The following is a 19,837-nucleotide window of genomic DNA, read 5'->3' on the forward strand; positions in this document are numbered from 1 at the left end:
AATAAAATAATAACTCATTATAATGGGAAACAGGTGAATAGAAAGCGTCACCTCAGAGATGGATGGTAGCAGTGAGACAGGTAAGTATGTAATAAGTGAGTCATTTGGTACAAAGGTAGAGTAGAAATCAATAGATTATGAGCTGTAATCCACTTAGTCATTTACTTTAAAGCAATTAGGTGATGTCATCGATGGGGACGTACAGGATACAAGAAATATCTGTCTTGGAGACATCAGGAACAGAGGGCGATGACAGGATGAAAAATCTCCCTCGCCCCGCTGTTTTATTAGATCGGCACAATTTGAACATGTAACGAGGAAACAACGGCAGTGATAACATTGATTTAGTGCCGTTGTTCATTTTTATGATCACAAAAATGACGTGATCCCCCCGAACAGGAAGAGACGGACTAAAAGCTAGAGGCGGGCAAAGATACGTGGAGTGAGAGAGCATTGAGAGACTGTGTGTGTGTGTGTGTGTGTGTGTGTGCAGCAGAGACACAAAGAGAGCCATGTATAAATCCATCCCTCGCTAATCGAAAAACTCTCCTCTCGCTGTGAATCGGGCAGTTTTATGTTTTCGCACTGTATGCGCGTGTGTGTGTGTGTGTGTGTGTGTGTGTGTGTGTGTGTGTGTGTGTGTGTGTGTGTGTGTGTGTGTGTGTGTGTGTACGCTTATAGGCTATACAGATACGCAGTCCATGCGCTGCAGTCCAATACACCACTTTTAATTATGTGTGTGAGTGAATATGGGAAAAGGTAAATTGCTCTGTCAAGCTGGGAAATGGGCTTTGTGATGTTTGAGCTCTCATCACTTGGCATTTCTATTATTCAACAAGGAGCGAGGAATGGAGGGATGAAGAGGAGGAGGAGAGGACAAACAGGGGAAGGTACACCACACTTCGGCAAGTGATTATCACAGAGACTATATAGAGAATATGTCTATCTATACACTGATAGATATACACTGGTCTATCTATCTATCTATCTATCTATCTATCTATCTATCTATCTATCTATCTATCTATCTATCTATCTATCTATCTATCTATCTATCTATCTATAGAAAGATATAGATATATTCTGTTGTTTTTTACAGACACAGAACTTAACTGTTTGGTTGAAACAACCCAAAATAGAAGCTCTGATAAACCCACTGCACGCTGTGAAGTATACCCAGCAGCGAGCTGACAGCTGGAATATAGCAGAGCATTTAGCAGCTAAAGAGACAAATGTGTCCCTCAGGAGCTCGTGGATCAAACGCAGTTATAATGAGAATTCATATTAGACGTCATTGCGTCGCCCCCAAAAAGCTCACTTCCAATGAATCCTAATGCTACTCTGTATGTGTCGGATGTGTGACTGTGTAACTAACATGTTCACCACAACAACACAATAAGGTGACAATATAGTTTAGAATCAAGTTGGACTACATACATTTACATTTACATTTAGCAGACCCTTTTGTCCAAAGCGACTTACAATAAGTGCATTTGTCAAAAGGCAGAAACCACAACATATCATTGCCGATAAAGTAAGAGCTAAAAAATCGAAACAAGTGTCCTCGTCTGAGTAAAGTAGTAGCTGTTCAGCAAACATACCCTTAAGTACAACAGTGCTATGAACAAAGTGCTATAGGTAAGAAGAAGTGCTTTTAGTGTTTTTTTAGTGGGTCATGCTATGCAGAGTCGAGGTGAAGTCTGAACAGGTGAGTCTTGAGCCTTTTTTGGAAGATGGCAAGTGACTCTGCTGTCCTGACATTAGTCGGGAGTTTGTTCCACCACTGAGGCGCCAGAACAGAGAAGAGTCTGGATTTTTATTTACAACTTGCCAATTCTAATGCATGTTACAAATTACAAAATTACAAATTTAGTTAAACATAAAAATATCATTGATGAAGGTTGATTGAAGGTCCTAACTATTCCTCATTGAACATTAGAGTGCCATTACCATTAGGACTAGTATTACCACCTCGCCAACTAGTTACCTTTACATCCATGTCCGTCCAAAATGTCATCACTTCATCATTTTATCCTATTAGTCATTTGTGAAATTTGTCATAACTGGCATATGAATTCTTGAGTTATGGCCGTTGTCATGATGACCTTTGACCACCAAATTTGAATCAGTTCATCCATGAGTCCAGGTGGACTTTAAAAAATGTGAAGATGTTGCGTTCCCCAGAATGGACCGGACTGATGTACAGACTCATGTACAGACTGATGGATGGACATCCCAAAACATTGGGACAACTGTCACCTGGGTGGAATGATAAAAAGAGTTGGTCTTACAGTTGGACCCTCTTGGACATGGCACACACTGGCAGATATTGTAGAGAAACTGGGGGAAAGTTCTTACATATCTACACGCCTGCTGTCTCAGGACAACTGGTCATACTGGTTAAACTGGGCTATTTCTGTTACTTGCACATTTCCATTAGACTGGAGCTGTTGATGTAACTTGTAACTTATATCTATATACAGACCATAAAAAAACAGCCAACATATATTTTTTTCTTTTTTCTTGTCTTGAAAAAAAGTGGAAGTTTATAAGCCCCGGGCTTGGCCAGCAACCTTAAACCCCGATACATTATCTCTAGTCCACACAGCCTCTGGCGAGGAAGACACTCCTCATCAGCAGGCCAGTGAGGCACTGCTGGAACACAAGTTCACATTCTGCAGCAGAGGGAAGATCCTTATTCTCCTCTATGCCGTCTGAAGCTGTAACTGGGAGAGCAGTTACTTCACAAACTCACTCCATCTGAGAGACGCAGAAGTGAGGACACCTAAGAATATTGAATAGATGAGGCAGGAAGAGTCGGAGAAAGGGGACAGACCATATCCTGCAAACCAATTATATTTCCCCACCTCCTCAGCTCTCTCCTTTTCTCTGACTGGACTGTGAATTTAGTCTATGCTGGAGAGAAGCCATTACTGTTATACAAAGAGTTGGGCATATCGCCGCTTCTACTCACAGAAACAAAATTACATAGACAGAACCGGGAAGATGGGAAACAAAACCTGCCATCCCAGTACAGGTCTGATGCAAAAATATGCCAATACAAGAGCAGCTATGAAAATGATCTACCAATGTGCAACCATCCCGGTAGCTTTTTAAAGGAATACTTAACGTGCAAATGTATAGACGTTCAGGGAAATGCACGTAATTGCATCTTGGTGAGTTACATGAAAAGTGGGAAAATAGACTCATATCTGCTGAGGAACAAGCAATTAGTTTAGCTTAGCTTATGTTTTCTGGACCATGGTTTCTGGACTATGGTTTCTCACTATGGTTTCTGGACTATGGTTTCAGGACCATGGTTTCTGGACTATGGTTTCTGGACTGGTTTCTGGACTATGGTTTCTGGACCATGGTTTCTGGACTATAGTTTCTGGACTATGGTTTCTGGTCCATGGTTTCTCACTATGGTTTCTTGACTATGGTTTCTGGACTATGGTTTCTGGACCATGGTTTCTGGACTATGGTTTCTGGACTGGTTTCTGGACTATGGTTTCTGGACCATGGTTTCTGGACTATGGTTTCTGGACCATGGTTTCTGGACTATAGTTTCTGGACTATGGTTTCTGGTCCATGGTTTCTCACTATGGTTTCTCACTATGGTTTCTTGACTATGGTTTCTGGACCATGGTTTCTGGACCACGGTTTTAAAGCCTCAAGTTTGGCATTTTGCCTGTCGTCATCTTTTGCAACGATTGAATTGAAGTAATGTTAAAATTCAGCCTAATTCCATCGTCTGAAATAGAATTAGACTGACATATTCTACTGCTTCTAAATTACCAATGCTACAGTTGACCTTGGTTGTAAATGTTAATGCATTTTGAAAATTAAAAAAACAGTCTGAATCCACTTTTTGCATCTTTGCATGATTCTGTAGTTTAGTGTGTGCATTTCAGAAGTCGGTCTGTATTTGTTTGTGTTGGTGGGCTTGAATATGTATTTATGGATCTGCCTGTACTGTACATGTCAGCCTCCTGGACTGCCATCCACAATCCAAGCGCTTTATTCCCCTTGTCACATCAACACCGACACAGCCGTATCAATTCCAGTCCACTTCATCTTTGCGCTTATTCAGACGTGTGGAAGTCAATTATGTCTAATTGCTGGTAAATTACACAGTGCTCACATGGCACTTACTGTCTATGTCTTGTTGAAAGTTATCACACTGCAGTCATTAACCATTGTGAGATAAGAGAGCCATGCAGGTAAAGGACGCGAGGCGGGGAAGTGGACATAGCTGAACTCTGCAAACTGTAGTATCAAACTCTCATGGATCAGCAGCTACATGTCTATGTCTATGTATTCTACATATCGGTCTGCAGATGAGGTCAGCACGGGAAATGACAAGTCAATGAGACAGCGCAGTTTAAAATGTAACACATTATATAACTGAGCATTATTGACCTTGCAATAAGTTATCATGATAGAAGTGACAGCTTGTTATATTGATGTGCATGTCAATAGCAAGAAAAAAACGCCCCTAGAGTGTAAAACCTTTCAGCATAACCCTTTTTCTTCCAACTGCATTATTTAGCGTGATGCTTTACTAACAACATGCAGGTTCGGTTGAGAAGCTGCAGCCAAAGCGCTAACATGATAGCCAGCTGTGAACACGCTGACACTTGTCAGCTGCAATGACTCCCCGTATTGTCCGTCAGTTGACAAGTCAGACAAAAACTTCCATGTTAACTGCAAGTTAGCAAGTTTGTTAGCTGAGTTTTTAACGAGATAATGAGTTCACAGTTTATTCAAAAGATAATTGTCGTGTCTGGTAAATCACAAACCACGCCCCCTAGCTTCTTCCATTTTGGACTCTAAGGTCCTGCCACCTCCAAGGTCAGCACTGCTGAATAGGGCTGCTGCGATATGTTGGCATCATCGGTGACGACAAACATTTTAAATTGCCACATTTTTCAAAAATCTTGTCCTCAGAGCAGCTAAATCTGCTCTTACAGCTGTCTGGCTGCTATCTGAGAAATTCTATTATTAAGTGTTTGAAGGCAAACGTTGGCAGGACGAAGCCTCCATGTAGATGTAGAATGGAGCCCCGCCCCGCTCACCCACTCAGAACGCACTGGAACGTGTTGAGGCCAATATGACGGTAAAGGTGACGCAAGAAAAAGCGTGTGGACTTTGTCGATGTGTTACGAGCAGGGCTTCATTTAGTTTTGTGTTGCATAATGCAATGACAGCCTATACTTAAAAGAGCCAAAATAAAGTGAACTTAAATTAAATGGTTCATTTATTTTCTCAAAATAAATGTCATCGTTAAGATTAATCAATTAATTGGTGTCGATAGATGAATAGTCTTGAGTGAGAGTGAATCTTTATTAAAAAAAGAAAGCTGTCATATGTTTTAATAATAAACCAGCACCTTAATTAAAATGGTGGTATGGGGCTTCATCCTATATATGGGACATTTTAATATTCATGATATTAATTAGCAGTTATGAATCTATGTGCGTTTGCGTGTGCTGCTTAAATTGCAAATGTGCTCAAGCGCTGTATGTGGCACTGTAGGTATGTAATTAGCTTGATTGCTCGTTTTAAAATACATGTTTCCTCATGAAGTCTTTATGGCGCTATTCCACTGTCCCCGTGCTCTTTTGTCTACTGCTCTCCCTTTTTAACCTTGACTGCATATGTGTGTGTGTGTGTCTGTGTGTGTCTGTGTGTGTGTGTGTGTGTGTGTGTGTGTGTGTGTGTGTGTGTGTGTGTGTGTGTGTGTGTGTGTGAGATGCTCCTACCTGTTTGTCGGTGAGGGCGTATAAGTGCTGGTGATCTGGGCTGAAGAGCATGTCTCTGAGGATGGGGCTGCCATCGCTCACCAGCACGTTCTCATACAACAAGGCAGGCTGGATGATGGAGTCCACCAGGATCTGGAGGAGGGAAGAGGAAAACGCCATGATTACAATCCAACATTTATAAAATCATTGCTTAATAATAATATTAATAACAAAAGAAGTCTGGCAAAATATGATACACTCAAGACACAAAAATTGTTTGACTTTTATCTTTGTTACACCACTGATTACGGCATAATAAGTTCATGGTCCCAAAGAAATCATGCCATGAAAAAGATATGAAACAATGTTTCCATCCTCGTCCCTGATGAAGACATGTACTCCAGGATGAAGACAGAAGCTGTGTCTGTCAACGTGCATGATAGCTAGTTATTATTTTTTTTAGCAAGAGCTTGATGACGCTACTGTTACACAGGTTTATACAGTCATGCCACAGCAATAGGCCAGAGATCATATTTCATTCTTTTTATTATGATGGAGGATATGCTTCATGATATATTTCAAGATGAGAGAAGCTAATTTGCCTCATCTCCCGCTGCTGATCAGCTCCTAGACTGCAAGTTGATTTAAATTCAATCGTCACCGGTGCACACTCAATCTAGGGATAAGTTGGGCCGTGAAGTGGGGAAAAGAAGGCCGCATTTGAAGGAGTTTAAAATTGGACAGCCTTGCCGCAGACGCTGTGACGCATTCGGTCTCGAAATGCAGCGCCTGAAGGAGGAATTGGGATACAGCTTTGGTTCCACAAAAACAGTAATTTACGAAGATTTACTTTATTTTTCATTATTTACTGATAGTTTAAAATGTTGGCTAAATATTACCTTTACTACATTTGTCAGTTTGGGGCCTGACTATAGAAACCATTATTTGCTGTAACCTATTTTAATTATTCCCTTGAACATGTCTTTGTTACTGTCTTCAGTCTCCAATCGCTTGGCATTAAACACAACTTATCCTGAAGGACAACAACACATTCTTGGTGAATACTTTTCATTTTTGTTAGACTTATTCCAGTCACATCTAATGCACAGCAGTTATGTTCAGGAAAATGATGCATTCGCTGCATGTGTTTGCCCAAACTCAAAATCACACCAGTTGGTTAACTCGGTACTCAAGTCAGTTATGGATATGTTGTTAGTGCTTGCAGTGTTTAGTCTTCTTGCAGAATTACAGTTATCCCTTCCCCTCTGTTGATCCTTCTATCTGTACTCTGGCTCTTTCTCTTTTTATCTACTCATCTATCACCTGACAGAAGTTCAGTCTGCAGCAACTTTTCAGTCTTCTCTCTTTTCCTCATTCGTCTCCCACCTCTCAATAGTTCATTGTATGTGCTTTTGTTGCTCAAGAGGAGGGAGCAGCTTCGGTTAAAAGTCGAGTGTGTTGGTGAATCAGCTTTGAGGAGTTACTCAGGGGCATATTGACTAACATTTACACTAAAAGGTTGAGGTTGACATCTGTAGCAGAAAGCCACAGGAAAACGTCACACAGGGATGTTCCTGCTTACAGGTGATATGTCTCGTTCTGCAACTAAACAAAACACAACAAAGCATCTAAAATGAAACCTGCAAATGACTGAACGCTCTATGATTTCTACGGTAGGTGTATTCGTGTATGCGGAGGAGGTGCATCCAAGTCGTTGCTGTCCAATGGTCATTTGTTTTAGCTGTCCCTTATGTTGCTCCCACATGAACACAAACACACGGACACTTTTGTTGATGTGGGTGTGACCTTTTGTCCCCCTGTATTTCTGGCTGTGAACAACAATAACAGGCGAGCTCTCTCGCTGGCCGTTCTCAAACTGCTACATGCCCTGGGCCGCCATATCGGTGGTGATGAGGGGGGGCAGGGAGCGTGCTCTGGCCTACAGCTCGGGGCAGAGGGCAGTTGGAGTGGGATTCAGGTCGGCTGGCACAGTGGGGACTGCAGACCAGATCAGGCAACTGTAGATTCCCATCTAGTCTACTAGCCTGCAGGTGTCTACTCTCCTTCTGTGACCTCTAAAAGTTAGTGTGTCTAAACACAGACTTCTCACTGGGGAAGTCTGAGGATTTAAGGGTGAGAAACTTTCATTAACCCTTCAATAATCTACCTTTCTTTTCATGTGCTTTGCTTGAAATGTTGTGGGAAACTTGTCGTGCATCATGTTAGAAGCATTTTTAAATGGATGTCATCTGCTTACTGAGCTGAGCTCCTGCAGGGACCGGCTTCATAAATTCCACTTGCTCTCTTTGTGTAGTTTGTGCTCACTAAATTCAAAGCCATAAAAGTGGGGAAAAAAGGGGCGACACTGGGGCATCTGGAACTTTTTTATGGTCCCATTTGTCCAGTTTTTCACTTTCTGGAACTTATTAGCAGAGAGCCCAGGCTATAAGATGAAAGGGACGCCAAAAGCGGTGTCTACCTGCTTTAAAAGGCGCTTATTAAATATGCTTTTATCACTGCTCCAAGGGTGATTAATAGACCAAAAAACAACTCATAAAGCATCCCACTTTGATGTTACTGACAGCTTATGAGTCATTAAAACAGGCTGTTATTTTTTACTGATTAGTTTACCTCTTTGGAGCTAGACAATCATCAGTATTTTTATCCCGCTCAGCAGGGCCACTCTGCAACGAGCTTAATTGCTGCTATTTGCATTCAAATGATCCACCAATCAATTAGTTTCAAAACACAACATTTATTTGGAATATGTGCCGGCCTTAATGACATATCAATTCCGTCACTTCAACGGAAGACAGCAGGGACGTTCCATTTATATTCCAGGCATTCCGCTAATGCTCTTTTCCGGGGTGATGAACATTGAGGAAGCAGGAGCCGGTTGCGTGTCTTGCTTAAGGACAGTGTAATAAGACATGCATCATGTCTTTGACCTTTCAATTGAAGAACGGTCTCTCTAGGCCACCTTCCGTTACGCAACGGCAGAGAAAGTTGGGATCAGGATGGAAGTTAAAGGTGACTTTTCCTGACGAGTTTATCAGCCTACAGTCCAACTTTGGAGTCTTTACCGTCCCACGCGTCCCCCCTCCTCGGACGTCTCTGTCGCCTCGATCCTCCAGGGGCTCATTATCAAAGCAACGCTGATATTATCAAGGACTCTGTAACCCTCACACACACACATTGAGGTCCACAGGTGTACTCAGCAACACACTACACTCAAACACGTACTAACCCATGTGCCAAGGAGTCCTAAATACATTCCTTGTCATTGCTTTCGAAAATGACACGATGACAATGTCAAGCTTCTTCGACCTTTGCTTCACAGGCAAAAGTTCTAACTCACACTCCCACTACAGATCCTTTTCAGTCATTATTTCAGGGATTGTATTACACTTGATTGTGTTTATTCTATTATAGATGCCAATTGTCTTTCAGGGGAAAAACAGAAAAGAAGAGGGAGACGAAGAGCAGCAAAGTGTGCCTTAACCCTGATATTGATATTTAAAACATTACTCCCAAAAATATCTGTTGTGTATGTGGTTGTAATGATGATTATGTATAAAACAGTCAGTGCCTTCAGTAACAGCTATTTAAAAAAGGATATAAACTGTTTCAATCAGACATTAAAATTATTTATTTATTTATAGCATTTACATTTCAATGCATATCTTCCTAAGTTTGCAATTTTTCAACAAAGAAATGCATGTTTTAAATTGTTGGATAAGTGCTGATAAATTTGGCGCCGATGTCTGTGGTGCTGATCAAAGGCTAGTTTGCAGGATGGGAATTGCATGGTGAGCCTCTCCACGCTGGAATAGCAATTGGCTGCTTTGCAATCGTCTGAAGTGGCTGTGTGCCTACGTGCACGTGTGTGTGTGTGTGTGTGTGTGTGTGTGTGTGTGTGTGCACACACATGAGCGTGTGCTTGGGGCCCAAGACAAAAATGTGTACCAGGGCCAATCCCAGTCATGTGAAGCTGCTGGTAAGTGACCCTCCATGATTACTGAACCCAAACGGTGCGATCGTCTTTAGGAAAGCCACTTTTATCGGATTCTGCGATCATCAGTCCATCGTGTGTTAGCTAATGTTCCCTGAACCAGCAGTGCTAATACCACAATAACCTTCTATTTCTACATGCAACGTCGTTGCCATGGAGGATTTTATCGTGAGTACTGTATCTTGACATTGATACATTTTCAAAGCATTTACTTTTGTAATAAGCTTTGCAAGTTAACATGCAGGGATCTTTTGCGGGAGATGCACAAGTTGGTTTGTGACTCAAGTTGATAATGACGGTGGAGACGATGAGGTGGGATGATGCTTGGAGGTGTAGTGGGACGATGCTGGGAGGTATGGTGGGACGATGCTGGGAGGTGTGGTGGGACGATGCTGGGAGGTGTGGTGGGACGATGCTGGGAGGTGTGGTGGGACGATGCTGGGAGGTGTGGTGGGACGATGCAGGGAGGTGTGGTGGGACGATGCTGGGAGGTGTAGTGGGACGATGCTGGGAGGTATGGTGGGACGATGCTGGGAGGTGTGGTGGGATGATGCTGGAAGGTGTGGTGGGACGATGCTGGGAGGAGTGGTGAACAACAGAGAGGGATGGTCAGCGTGTGTTCACAGAAGTGTGCAGAGGACGAGGTAATAAAAGTGAACAGTAATGAGGTTTGGCTGGAGTGGTGCAGTGATAAATGCCATGCTGGGTTCAACCACTGGTCACACCTCGGGGTCAGGTAGACTGGTTAACAGAAGCACATGCTATCAATTCGTCTTCTTTCAAAAAGTGCCCTTGATTCTTAATTTTGGCCAGTGGCTTTGTTTGACTTCATTTCTCCAATTGCTCCTTCCTTGCCTTTTCTCTTCCTCCTTTCCCTTTGGCACGCGCTTATGCAATTATTTTTTGTTCATTATCCAGTTTTGCACTTTAACGCATTTTAATCCAGCTTTCCTCGTCTACATCGTCCTGGTTATTCGTCCTCTTTCTCACCTTTTTCACTTTTCTTTATTTGCTACTTAAAATTGTCTTTTCCATCCTCATTTGTTCCTCTCTCTACTTCAGGGCCCCCCCTTTTCCTGTTCCCTCCCTCACAGACACAGCCCTCTTTCTCCCACCGTGTGTGTGTGTGTGTGTGTCTACATGTGTATGTGTGTCCAGACACAGCAGTGCCCTGTCCAACCTCAGCTGTTAAGCATCTAGTTAATTACACGGTTGGACAAAGGGAGGGAAGATGAAGAGAAGGAGGGAAGGATGCAGAGAGGGAAAAGTGGGGAAGATATAAAAGCAGCTTGTTAACCTTGTTAACATTTCTCACTAAAAACCGATGCTGCAAATGTCCGGTGAGGACAAGTAATGAACCACTGTCCTAAATGTTCAAGTAGCTCTTTGATGATAGAGGGAACAGAGGGAGGGGGAAAAGGCATTTCCTTAATGAAATCTGCACTGGCGGTGTGTGTGTGTGTGTGTCTGTGTGTGTGTGTGTGTGTGTGTGTGTGTGTGTTAATGGCTCCTTGTTGTATTCATGATCCCTAATGAAATTGATTTTGGTCTCATCTGTTGAGAGGTGGTTCTGTGCACACACACACACACACACGCACGCACGCACGCACGCACACACACACACACACACACACACACACACACACACACACACACACACACACACACACACACACACACAGTATATTAGAAGCAGACATAGCCACAGGGACGTCAACCATTGGTTTGGTGGACTGCCGTTTTGAAGCTCTGAGGATTGGCATCTTATTTTTTTGCAACCAGAAGTGACACAAGAAGGTGGAGCTAAGCACAACTGAATGCTAAATAAGATCATACTTAGGTGACCAAAAAGGTGACAAACACATGGACAACACCTAGACCAGGCAATGCCATGGTAGCGAGCTGTCATTTACAAGGTAGCCGGGCCTAAAGTGCTCTAAATGGACCAAATTTACTAAATGAACATCATGATGTATTGAAGAACGCTTTAAACTGGCAGTCGAGATCATAAACTTATGTTTACAATGTTTACTCAAATAATAACTCAATTGATAAGTAGGGTCATTTTCTTATAGACTGTCATGGAACCAGACTTCATTTTGCAGCCAAAGGAGTCGCCCCCTGATGGCCAGTAGAAAGAATGCAAGTTTAAGGCACATCAGCATCAGCTTCACTTTTCAGAAACAGAGGTTGATGCCTGATACTATTAGTTGGTAAATTTAGAGGGAGAGAGAGAGAGAGAGAGAGAGAGAGAGAGAGAGAGAGAGAGAGAGAGAGAGAGAGATGTCAACGTGAGTTGGAGGGCTGGGATTTATGAGGTGGTAGTCATGTCATTGAATGTGTACGTGAGTGTGTGAGTGTGTGTCTGACCCTGACTGGAGGGCATCCAAAGTATCACAGCACACCTGCTGACTACACAGTCTACAGCTCTCTCTCTCTCTCTCTCTCTCACACACACACACACACACACACACACACACACACACACACACACAGACACACACACACACACACGCACACACACACAGCTTGCTAGAGCCACATCAGCGAGGCAGGTTACTCTGAGTGAAATTAATCATCGTTCTTTTGTCGCACCGCTGCTCTCACAACAGGAGGCCGGCCCCAGGTGACACACACACACACACACACACAACACACACACAGAAAGACACAGACACACACACACACACACACAGCAGAGTGACAGGCAGACAGCTGGCCGGTGACAGCATGCCACTATGAAGCTGTTTTTCTAACAGCTAACAATAGTTGGCTCTGTTTAAAAGAGAACAGCACTGCCAAAGTGTGGTCAAGTAAATGTAGAGTACACACTGTAGAATGTCACTATTTCAGTTATAGACTTATATCGATATAACAAGTGCCCTTATAATAGCAGCAATACAATGCTGATTCAGGTATCATGCTAGACATGTGATGAAGTGGAGCTGCTTTGCTCAGAGATTGCACTGCTAAGATCAAACTGATCACATGTGGCTGTCAGTTTTGCTGAGATAAGGATACTCTGAGGCTGATTAGACTTCCTGGAACAATAGCAAGAATTGGAACATTTGTTGGTGCTGCAACAAAAAAAGATTTTAAAAAAAACTCGTACATAGCTCCATTAATGTTATGGATCTGCCACCGTCCCAGTTCTCAAATATGGTGGGTAAAACGTTGTTTCAAGTGATGGTAACAATGTGCAAAACGTCAGACGAAAGTTAGACCAAAAGTTGAAGAGAAAAATAAAAGATTTTCACTGTGAGCACATCGTGCAACAACCTAGGAAACGAGCGCCGTTTTTGGATGAGCTGACATGTCGCCGTTTTGAGCTGCAGTGTAGCATTTTTTCACTTTCAGCTGTCTCTGCTTGCCAGAATGTGACAACTTGGCTAAAGCAGCAAGAGCAACTAAATACAATAACACTAAAAACATCTCAAAACTATAACTTTGACAACAGCTTGAATTATACTGGTGTTATTTGGCCTGCTTTATTAGCACTATTAGCACTTTTAGGATCCCTCACTGAAACGGCAATGCAAGAGGAACGTCAAGATGACACCCTTTGACTTACACCCCCGTGGGAGGAAATGTGCTATAAAATGTCACTTTGTAACCAGAAGACACTAACAGAAGACGTCTCTTCTATTCAAGTCACGAGTGCACAGATAAGCACACATGCACGCACGTACAAGGCCCTCCACCAGCATCTGCACCCTTCTTGTCAGATAGTCAGACAGGGCACAGTACTTTTTCTGCTGTCATTCTGGCATGGTCTCGTGTGTGTGAGTGTGTGTGTGTGCGTGTGTAAGGCCTCTTTAATCTTTCACAAGCGTGATGGACTTGAGTTTCCCCTCAGCGCTGCTTTCACAAGCCTTCCAGTACACACACACACACACACACACACTCAGCTTGCCTCCCCTGTCTGCTCCTATCATAACCACAAGCTGTAAGCGGTCCCCTTTGCTTCTTTACTCTGCATCTCTTTCATCCCTCTCTCCTCTCTTCTTTTCTGTGCCTCTTGTTAACTTCATTTCTACATCTCTCTATCGTACGTTTCCCTTCTCGTCCTCCCCCTTTCATCCTCTCACATCTAGCTTTCTGCTCACGTCCTTGCACTGCAAAAAGTGCCCGCCCTTCTTAGCCGCCTTCCCGTCGAAAACAAAAAGTGAATAACTCTATGCCGTCTCACGTCTCACTTATTTCAATAACAAGTGTCAAACATTGGCAGAATAAAACCGATCACTCAAGTGGTATCGAAAAATGACAACTTCTTCATTCACAATGAGTTAATTTGCAGTGAAATCGGGCTGAATTGGTTCTGGCCGTTGGCAGTTTGAGATTAGAATAAATGACTTTGGTGAGGTTCCTCTTCCCTCCTCTCCTTCGGTCCCACTGTGCCATACCACCACGAAGAATGCTTCTGACATAACTAGGTCTGGCTGTGTGCTTTCTTCCCCCAGGCACATCCCGCAGGCCGAGGCCAATGTGAAGCTAATGACATCCACACACGTCTGCAGAATGTCTTGTAATGGTGCGGTAGCTGGTTGGAAATCTAGGACCAGCTGGGGGAATTGTGGGTAAAGTGGATTGTAATTATCAGCAGGTCCCTGGGCATATCCATGTATGTGTATGCGTGTTTAGAGTGGGTGTCGTCTGTCATCTTTCCCCGCTAAAATATGTCAATAAATAATTGAAAGGTAACCCCTGAGTCTCTTTGGTAGTCGTTCTTCCTGCTGATCTGTTCATGAGCAAGAAAGGTGGACCGGTCACGTGGAAAGGTCGTGTTGCAGGGCGAGTGTGTGTTTACGGAGTAATGGGTCTTCGGAATAATGAGCTTTTGTTTTCGGAATAACGTCAGACAGATGGGCTTTTGGTGATTTCTTTGATAGCTTCAAACCAGTTAATTGAAACACGCTCAATGCACAGTTCTTTATTGGGAACAGTTTGCTTAAAATTCCCTTGGCAATTGAATGGAAACACGGCTAATGTCTTTTACGTAAATAGTTAAGTTCACTAATGGTTTCAGGAAAGAAAAGGATAGGCCTTTTTTCTAAATACAAGGCCAGTATCTCTGGCAGAGAGTTACTGACACGTCAATGGCTGTCCATCTAGGTGCCTCTAACTGGCTGGTAAGTGGTACTTGAACCGGAATCGTCTTGCTAAACTGCGTTTTCCAAGGTCAATATATAACGTTCATGTTTCTTCTAGAAGAAGACAAGGGAGTTTCAAAAGAGCTATGGCTAAGATCCTAACAGCTATTGGGCTTTCATGTCAACAGATCCATCTCCATGACAACTAAACAAACGCCATCCTCCTCAAGAGACCCCTTGATATGGTTGAAAGCTTCAGGAAAAAGCTAGGAAGTGGAGCTTGAGTTGAAACTGCTTACTGCGACGTTGTACTTGAGAGCAACCAGTGTGGAAGTGGTACTACTGTAGTAAAATTGTGTGGAATAGTGCTCATGGTGAACAGATTCTCTCCAAAATTGTGTAACTTTCCCATATTTCTACAAGTTTGTATACACCCCATGAGTCTGAGTCGTTCAAGGTCAGACTGAGAGCGTAGGTCACCAGAGAGAGAGAGATCGGGGATGCAATTCTGCAGCCAGATAGAACTGCTGGCCCTGAGCTATTGTTTTCACACGGCAACCATAATAGTTTTATCTTGACAGCTCTGAGATGACGACAAGTGAGGACAAATCTTCATCTCCCGAGCTCTATCGATGACGTGTGTGTTTGTGTGTGTGTGTGTGTGTGTGTGTGACAGAGAGAGTATTTGCATCTACACAGCGTTTCACTTCCCTTGCAGTATCTGATTTGGCGCCCCTCTCACCCGCTCCTGAGAGCTTTGGAAAACAATTGCATTTCTCTTTGTTTCTCTCTCCATCCATCTGTCCCTCTCTCATCCCACTCGCTCTTCAACTTGTCACACTCTCACTTTTTTTGCCTCCCCCCCCCCCCCCCCTCCTTGATGTACAGCTCAGCTGACACACATGATCGGCCAAGCAGAACACAGTTGTGTATAGCGCAGCCTAGCATGGTGTGGTAGGTGTGAGTGTACGCTGGTGTATGTGCGTGTGTGTGTGTGTGTGTGTGTTTTGCCCTGCAGTGAGTAGTGAAACTACTGCTAAACTAGCTCAATTTGTCAAGAGCAGAGAGGTGTGGGCCTTGAGGACCGCTGTGCCGCTGTCTTCAAGGTAAACAGGAGCAGGGATTTATAAGAAAGGAAAAGAAAAAAAAAATTTCAAGGATGAAATTCCCATAGATGACCCCCCCCCCCCAACACACACACACACACACACGTTGTATGTACACACAGACGCATAAAACAATTCTTTGTTTCGGATCAGCCTGACTGGAGCAAACACCAGGAGGAAGGATACTTCATCACTGCCACTCCTTCAGTGTGTGTGTGTGTGTTGTGGTGTAGCTTTGACAAAGAGCGGTCAAGACCCCAATGTTGACTGAGCGTTTTATGTGTGTGTGTGCGTAAACATGAGCCTGCCCCACCTCGAGAAGACGACAACTCATTATTAAAGGGGTAGTGCTTATAAATTATCAGCCTGAAAGAACTAAATAAAGAAAACAATGTCACAGTGCGGTCACAGGGTGAACGTCTACTGAACAAATGATAAATCTCCTCCTTTCTCTTTGCTCTGCTTCTCTGGCCTGTTGCCACGGCGATTAATTCTGAGATGCAGAGAGAGAGAGAGAGAGAGAGAGAGAGAGAGAGAGAGAGAGAGAGAGACAGAGAGATAGAGATGAGAGTGAGAGATTTAGACAGCCTTCCTTCAAGAGCCACAAGCTTATCACAATGACACACACACACACACACACACACACACACACACACACACACACACACACACTAATATGAAGGCACAGCTCAACACACCCAAAGTTGGAGGGGAGCGGAAGTCGACAGCGCGTAAGGAGTGACTCTGGTTAGTTTGGGAGGTGATACACTGTGGGAAAGCAATTAAAAAGACAGAAGCGAAGTGATTCATGAATTATTAAACTGTGCAGGTAAGTAATAATAAGATTAGAATAATAAGATAAGATAATAAGAATAATAAGAAATGCAAAAGAAATATTAACTATATGTTGTTGTTTTTTTAAAATTCATTAATCCCTAATATATAACATTTTCAAGCCAAACTCCCTTTCTACTAGGAGTGTCATGCTTCTCCAAATCCACCATTCCATTTTAAGGTCATGATTCAATGTTTGTTTTTATTTCAAACATTTTTTTCAGCACCGACGGCTATAAAACTTTTGCCACGACGGTGACTTCAGGGAAGCAGGAGGATTGTTTCTCGGTCATCCCAGGCTCCGGCAGTGGCCACGGTGCTTTGAAAAGTGTAGTTCACCATACAGGGCTCCAAACTTTTTACATTGTTGCACTGGTGCGCCTAACTTGTTCATTTAGGTGAACCTGCACATAATTTACGTGTTTCTGGTGCTTTTTAAACTCTGACAGTACTCTTTACAGTAAATGCATAATATCGACAAAACAGAGACCGAATCGGTTCTAGTTCTTAAAACTATGACCGACGGGACCGCCTAGTTCATGACATCGGCTCGCAGTTGAGTGAGACGGGACCAACATCTTACGGTGCGAGGGGAGACAGGTGGTGAAGCAGTAAACTCCACCAATGATGTCATGCCTGTGCTGGGTTACGGGCCCAGCAACTGTTTACGGAAAAACGTATACATCTTTTCATTTGTGTCGTTCGATGAGTAATTTTTGAACAACAACCAACCAACAAAAACACAAAAATACTGGGGGAATCACCAACCCTACTTTTGACTTCAAAACTCCAAATTGAAAGCTTTTTTTAATAGATTTCTCATTAAGAATCAAAATTGTGAAAACCTCTACTTACACCCCATTCTCCCTGTGAGTCTATGTCCAGCGTTAGTGAGGACACCGACACAAAGTTACTTCAGCTTGTCTGGCATACTATAAAAGCTATGGAAAACCAGCAGTGACACACAGATCGCCGGTGATCACTTGTGCTGTCATTGGGAGAGTTTAATGAGACGTCCATGAGCAACAGACAGAATCATTAAAGATAAATTCATTGATACTCTGCAGGCTTGTTCCTGTTCATCTCATATTCATTGGACACCTGCTGTAAATGTTTGAACATGACTTTCCACCTGGGAGACCATGAGGTGGAAATAAGTTGTAGACAATTATAATACATGTTATTGATATTTCATTTCTATATTCATGTTGATATGTTGACAAAAAAAAAGGTGGTTATTTGACGGCTGATAAGCGAGTTGCTATCTTTGAGGTAGGTAGTCTGGGACAGTTTCTACATGATTCCACTGTCCTCTGCCTCCCATTCTATGCTGTTCGCTCCTCTCGTCTTCCCTTCTTTCTTGTCTTGGGAACACAGCGAGCAGTGGACAGTCAGATTAATGACCTGGGCCTCTCACACACTCCGTCTTCCTCTCTGTGCGTATCTGCTGCAGCCTCACAGCCGCTCTGGCATGAGACACACAGGGAGAGCTCTGGCAAACAAAAGCAGCACTCATACTTCTGGGCTGTCTCTTCTCCTGCTGTGCTGTCACTCATCACCACGTTTGCATATTTGTCACAGCAGTTGACAAAGAAAATTAAAATTCACTTTCTTAAGCAAGCAGGCAAGAAATTAAAAATGATGGAGGAGCTTTAGCATATTAGCGCAGGTGGTAGATCTGACGATAAAGCAAAAAAACCTCTGTCCATCTGTCTGCCTGAACTGCTCATCTGATCAACTTGCTCTGGGATAAACTGAACTAAACATGGCACAGTAAAAGTCCTTCTTTTCTGAGCAGAGATCTAATATGATGCTGAATAGTTTAATGAATAATTGTGTATTTTGTGTTTTAATTGTTATCTTTTTTGATTTGATGCTGAATCTGCAGTGTAACCAGTAGCGTTTCTCTGTCGGGTAAATGTAGTGGTTTGTTGTTGTTTTTTGTATTTTATTTGATCTTTTACAGTAATTGCTTCAGGCGCAGGGTGCCTGCCTCGCCTGCTCCAGACACTAAAGTCTGGCCAGCATATTTCACCAGTGTCCAACCTTGAATACCTGCGAATTGGGTGCACGACACAACTATGTCACTCTGTCACAGCAGACTTTCTGCCTGTTCTGCACGTTTTCAACAGGCGCTGCACTAGATACAACAAATGTGCATGTAGGAACTGGTACATGCACGCCTTTCCTATGTCTATGCATCTGTCTGCACTCATGTCTGCTTACGTGAGTGTCTGTCGCCCTACTCGGAAGTGTAATTACAAAGGAGAAACGATAAGCCGCTTTTTTTCCTCTCCTTCTCCTGTGGGAGCTCACAGCTAATTATAGAGCCAGCGGAGCTTCAAATTGCCATTTAAAACAGCCATACGGTGGGAGACAATAACACACTCCCCTGGTGGTGTCACCGCTGCGTAGTAAGTGTGTCTGCATGGAGGTATCACAGTAGAAGAGATAGCAATAGAGGCAGTAACAGTGGGGAGAAAGGGGAAAAAGGACCCTGCAGCCCTGTTAGCCAGAAATGATTCCCTGAACAGGAAGCCATATTTTAAGTGGCAGAATTTTACAGTGTGTAGACAGCTGTGGGGGCAGATTAAAAAGAGGGCTTGAGGCTGGTGTGAGAGGTTAACGGGTGGAGTAAGTATTTAAGTCAACATCATTGAACAGGTGTGTTTCTTTCTTATAATCGTATTGTTTTCACATGTTCATGTAATGCCAGCGCATAACTCTAACTCCTCTCTAACCAAACTCAGACTGGTTCCTGCTCTTTAACTGTACAGCACTCTGCCAGAACAAACTCCCAGCCACTCCGCTGAGGAAGAGTCTCAATCCAGAGACAGTGTTCTACCTTTTAGTCAAGGCGAGGAAATGAGGGAGAGAAAAGAAAAAGGAGGAGGGAGGGAGGGGAAAGATGCTGGGAGTTAGAGTAGGATGAGGAGAGAGAGAGAGAGAGAGAGAGAGAGAGAGAGAGAGAGAGAGAGAGATTCAACAGAAAGAAAGAGTGAGGAAGGATACAGAAAGGACAAGGAGGGATTTTGGTCTGCCGTGGAATGT

General features: G+C 43.2%; 1 protein-coding gene across 1 annotated transcript in view; it reads right to left on the reverse strand.

Moving 5' to 3' along the window:
• The window catches only part of LOC311017714 (plexin-A1-like), a 249,977-nt gene that overhangs the window by 124,544 nt on the left and 105,596 nt on the right, over nt 1-19,837 (reverse strand). The window contains exon 4 of the mRNA XM_084016250.1: nt 5,766-5,897. Within this exon, the coding sequence (XP_083872376.1) occupies nt 5,766-5,897 (132 nt within the window). The remainder of the gene's footprint in view (nt 1-5,765; nt 5,898-19,837) is intronic.

This window comes from Eutrigla gurnardus, assembly GCF_963514095.1.
Source record: "Eutrigla gurnardus genome assembly, chromosome: 8".
NCBI lineage: Eukaryota > Metazoa > Chordata > Actinopteri > Perciformes > Triglidae > Eutrigla > Eutrigla gurnardus.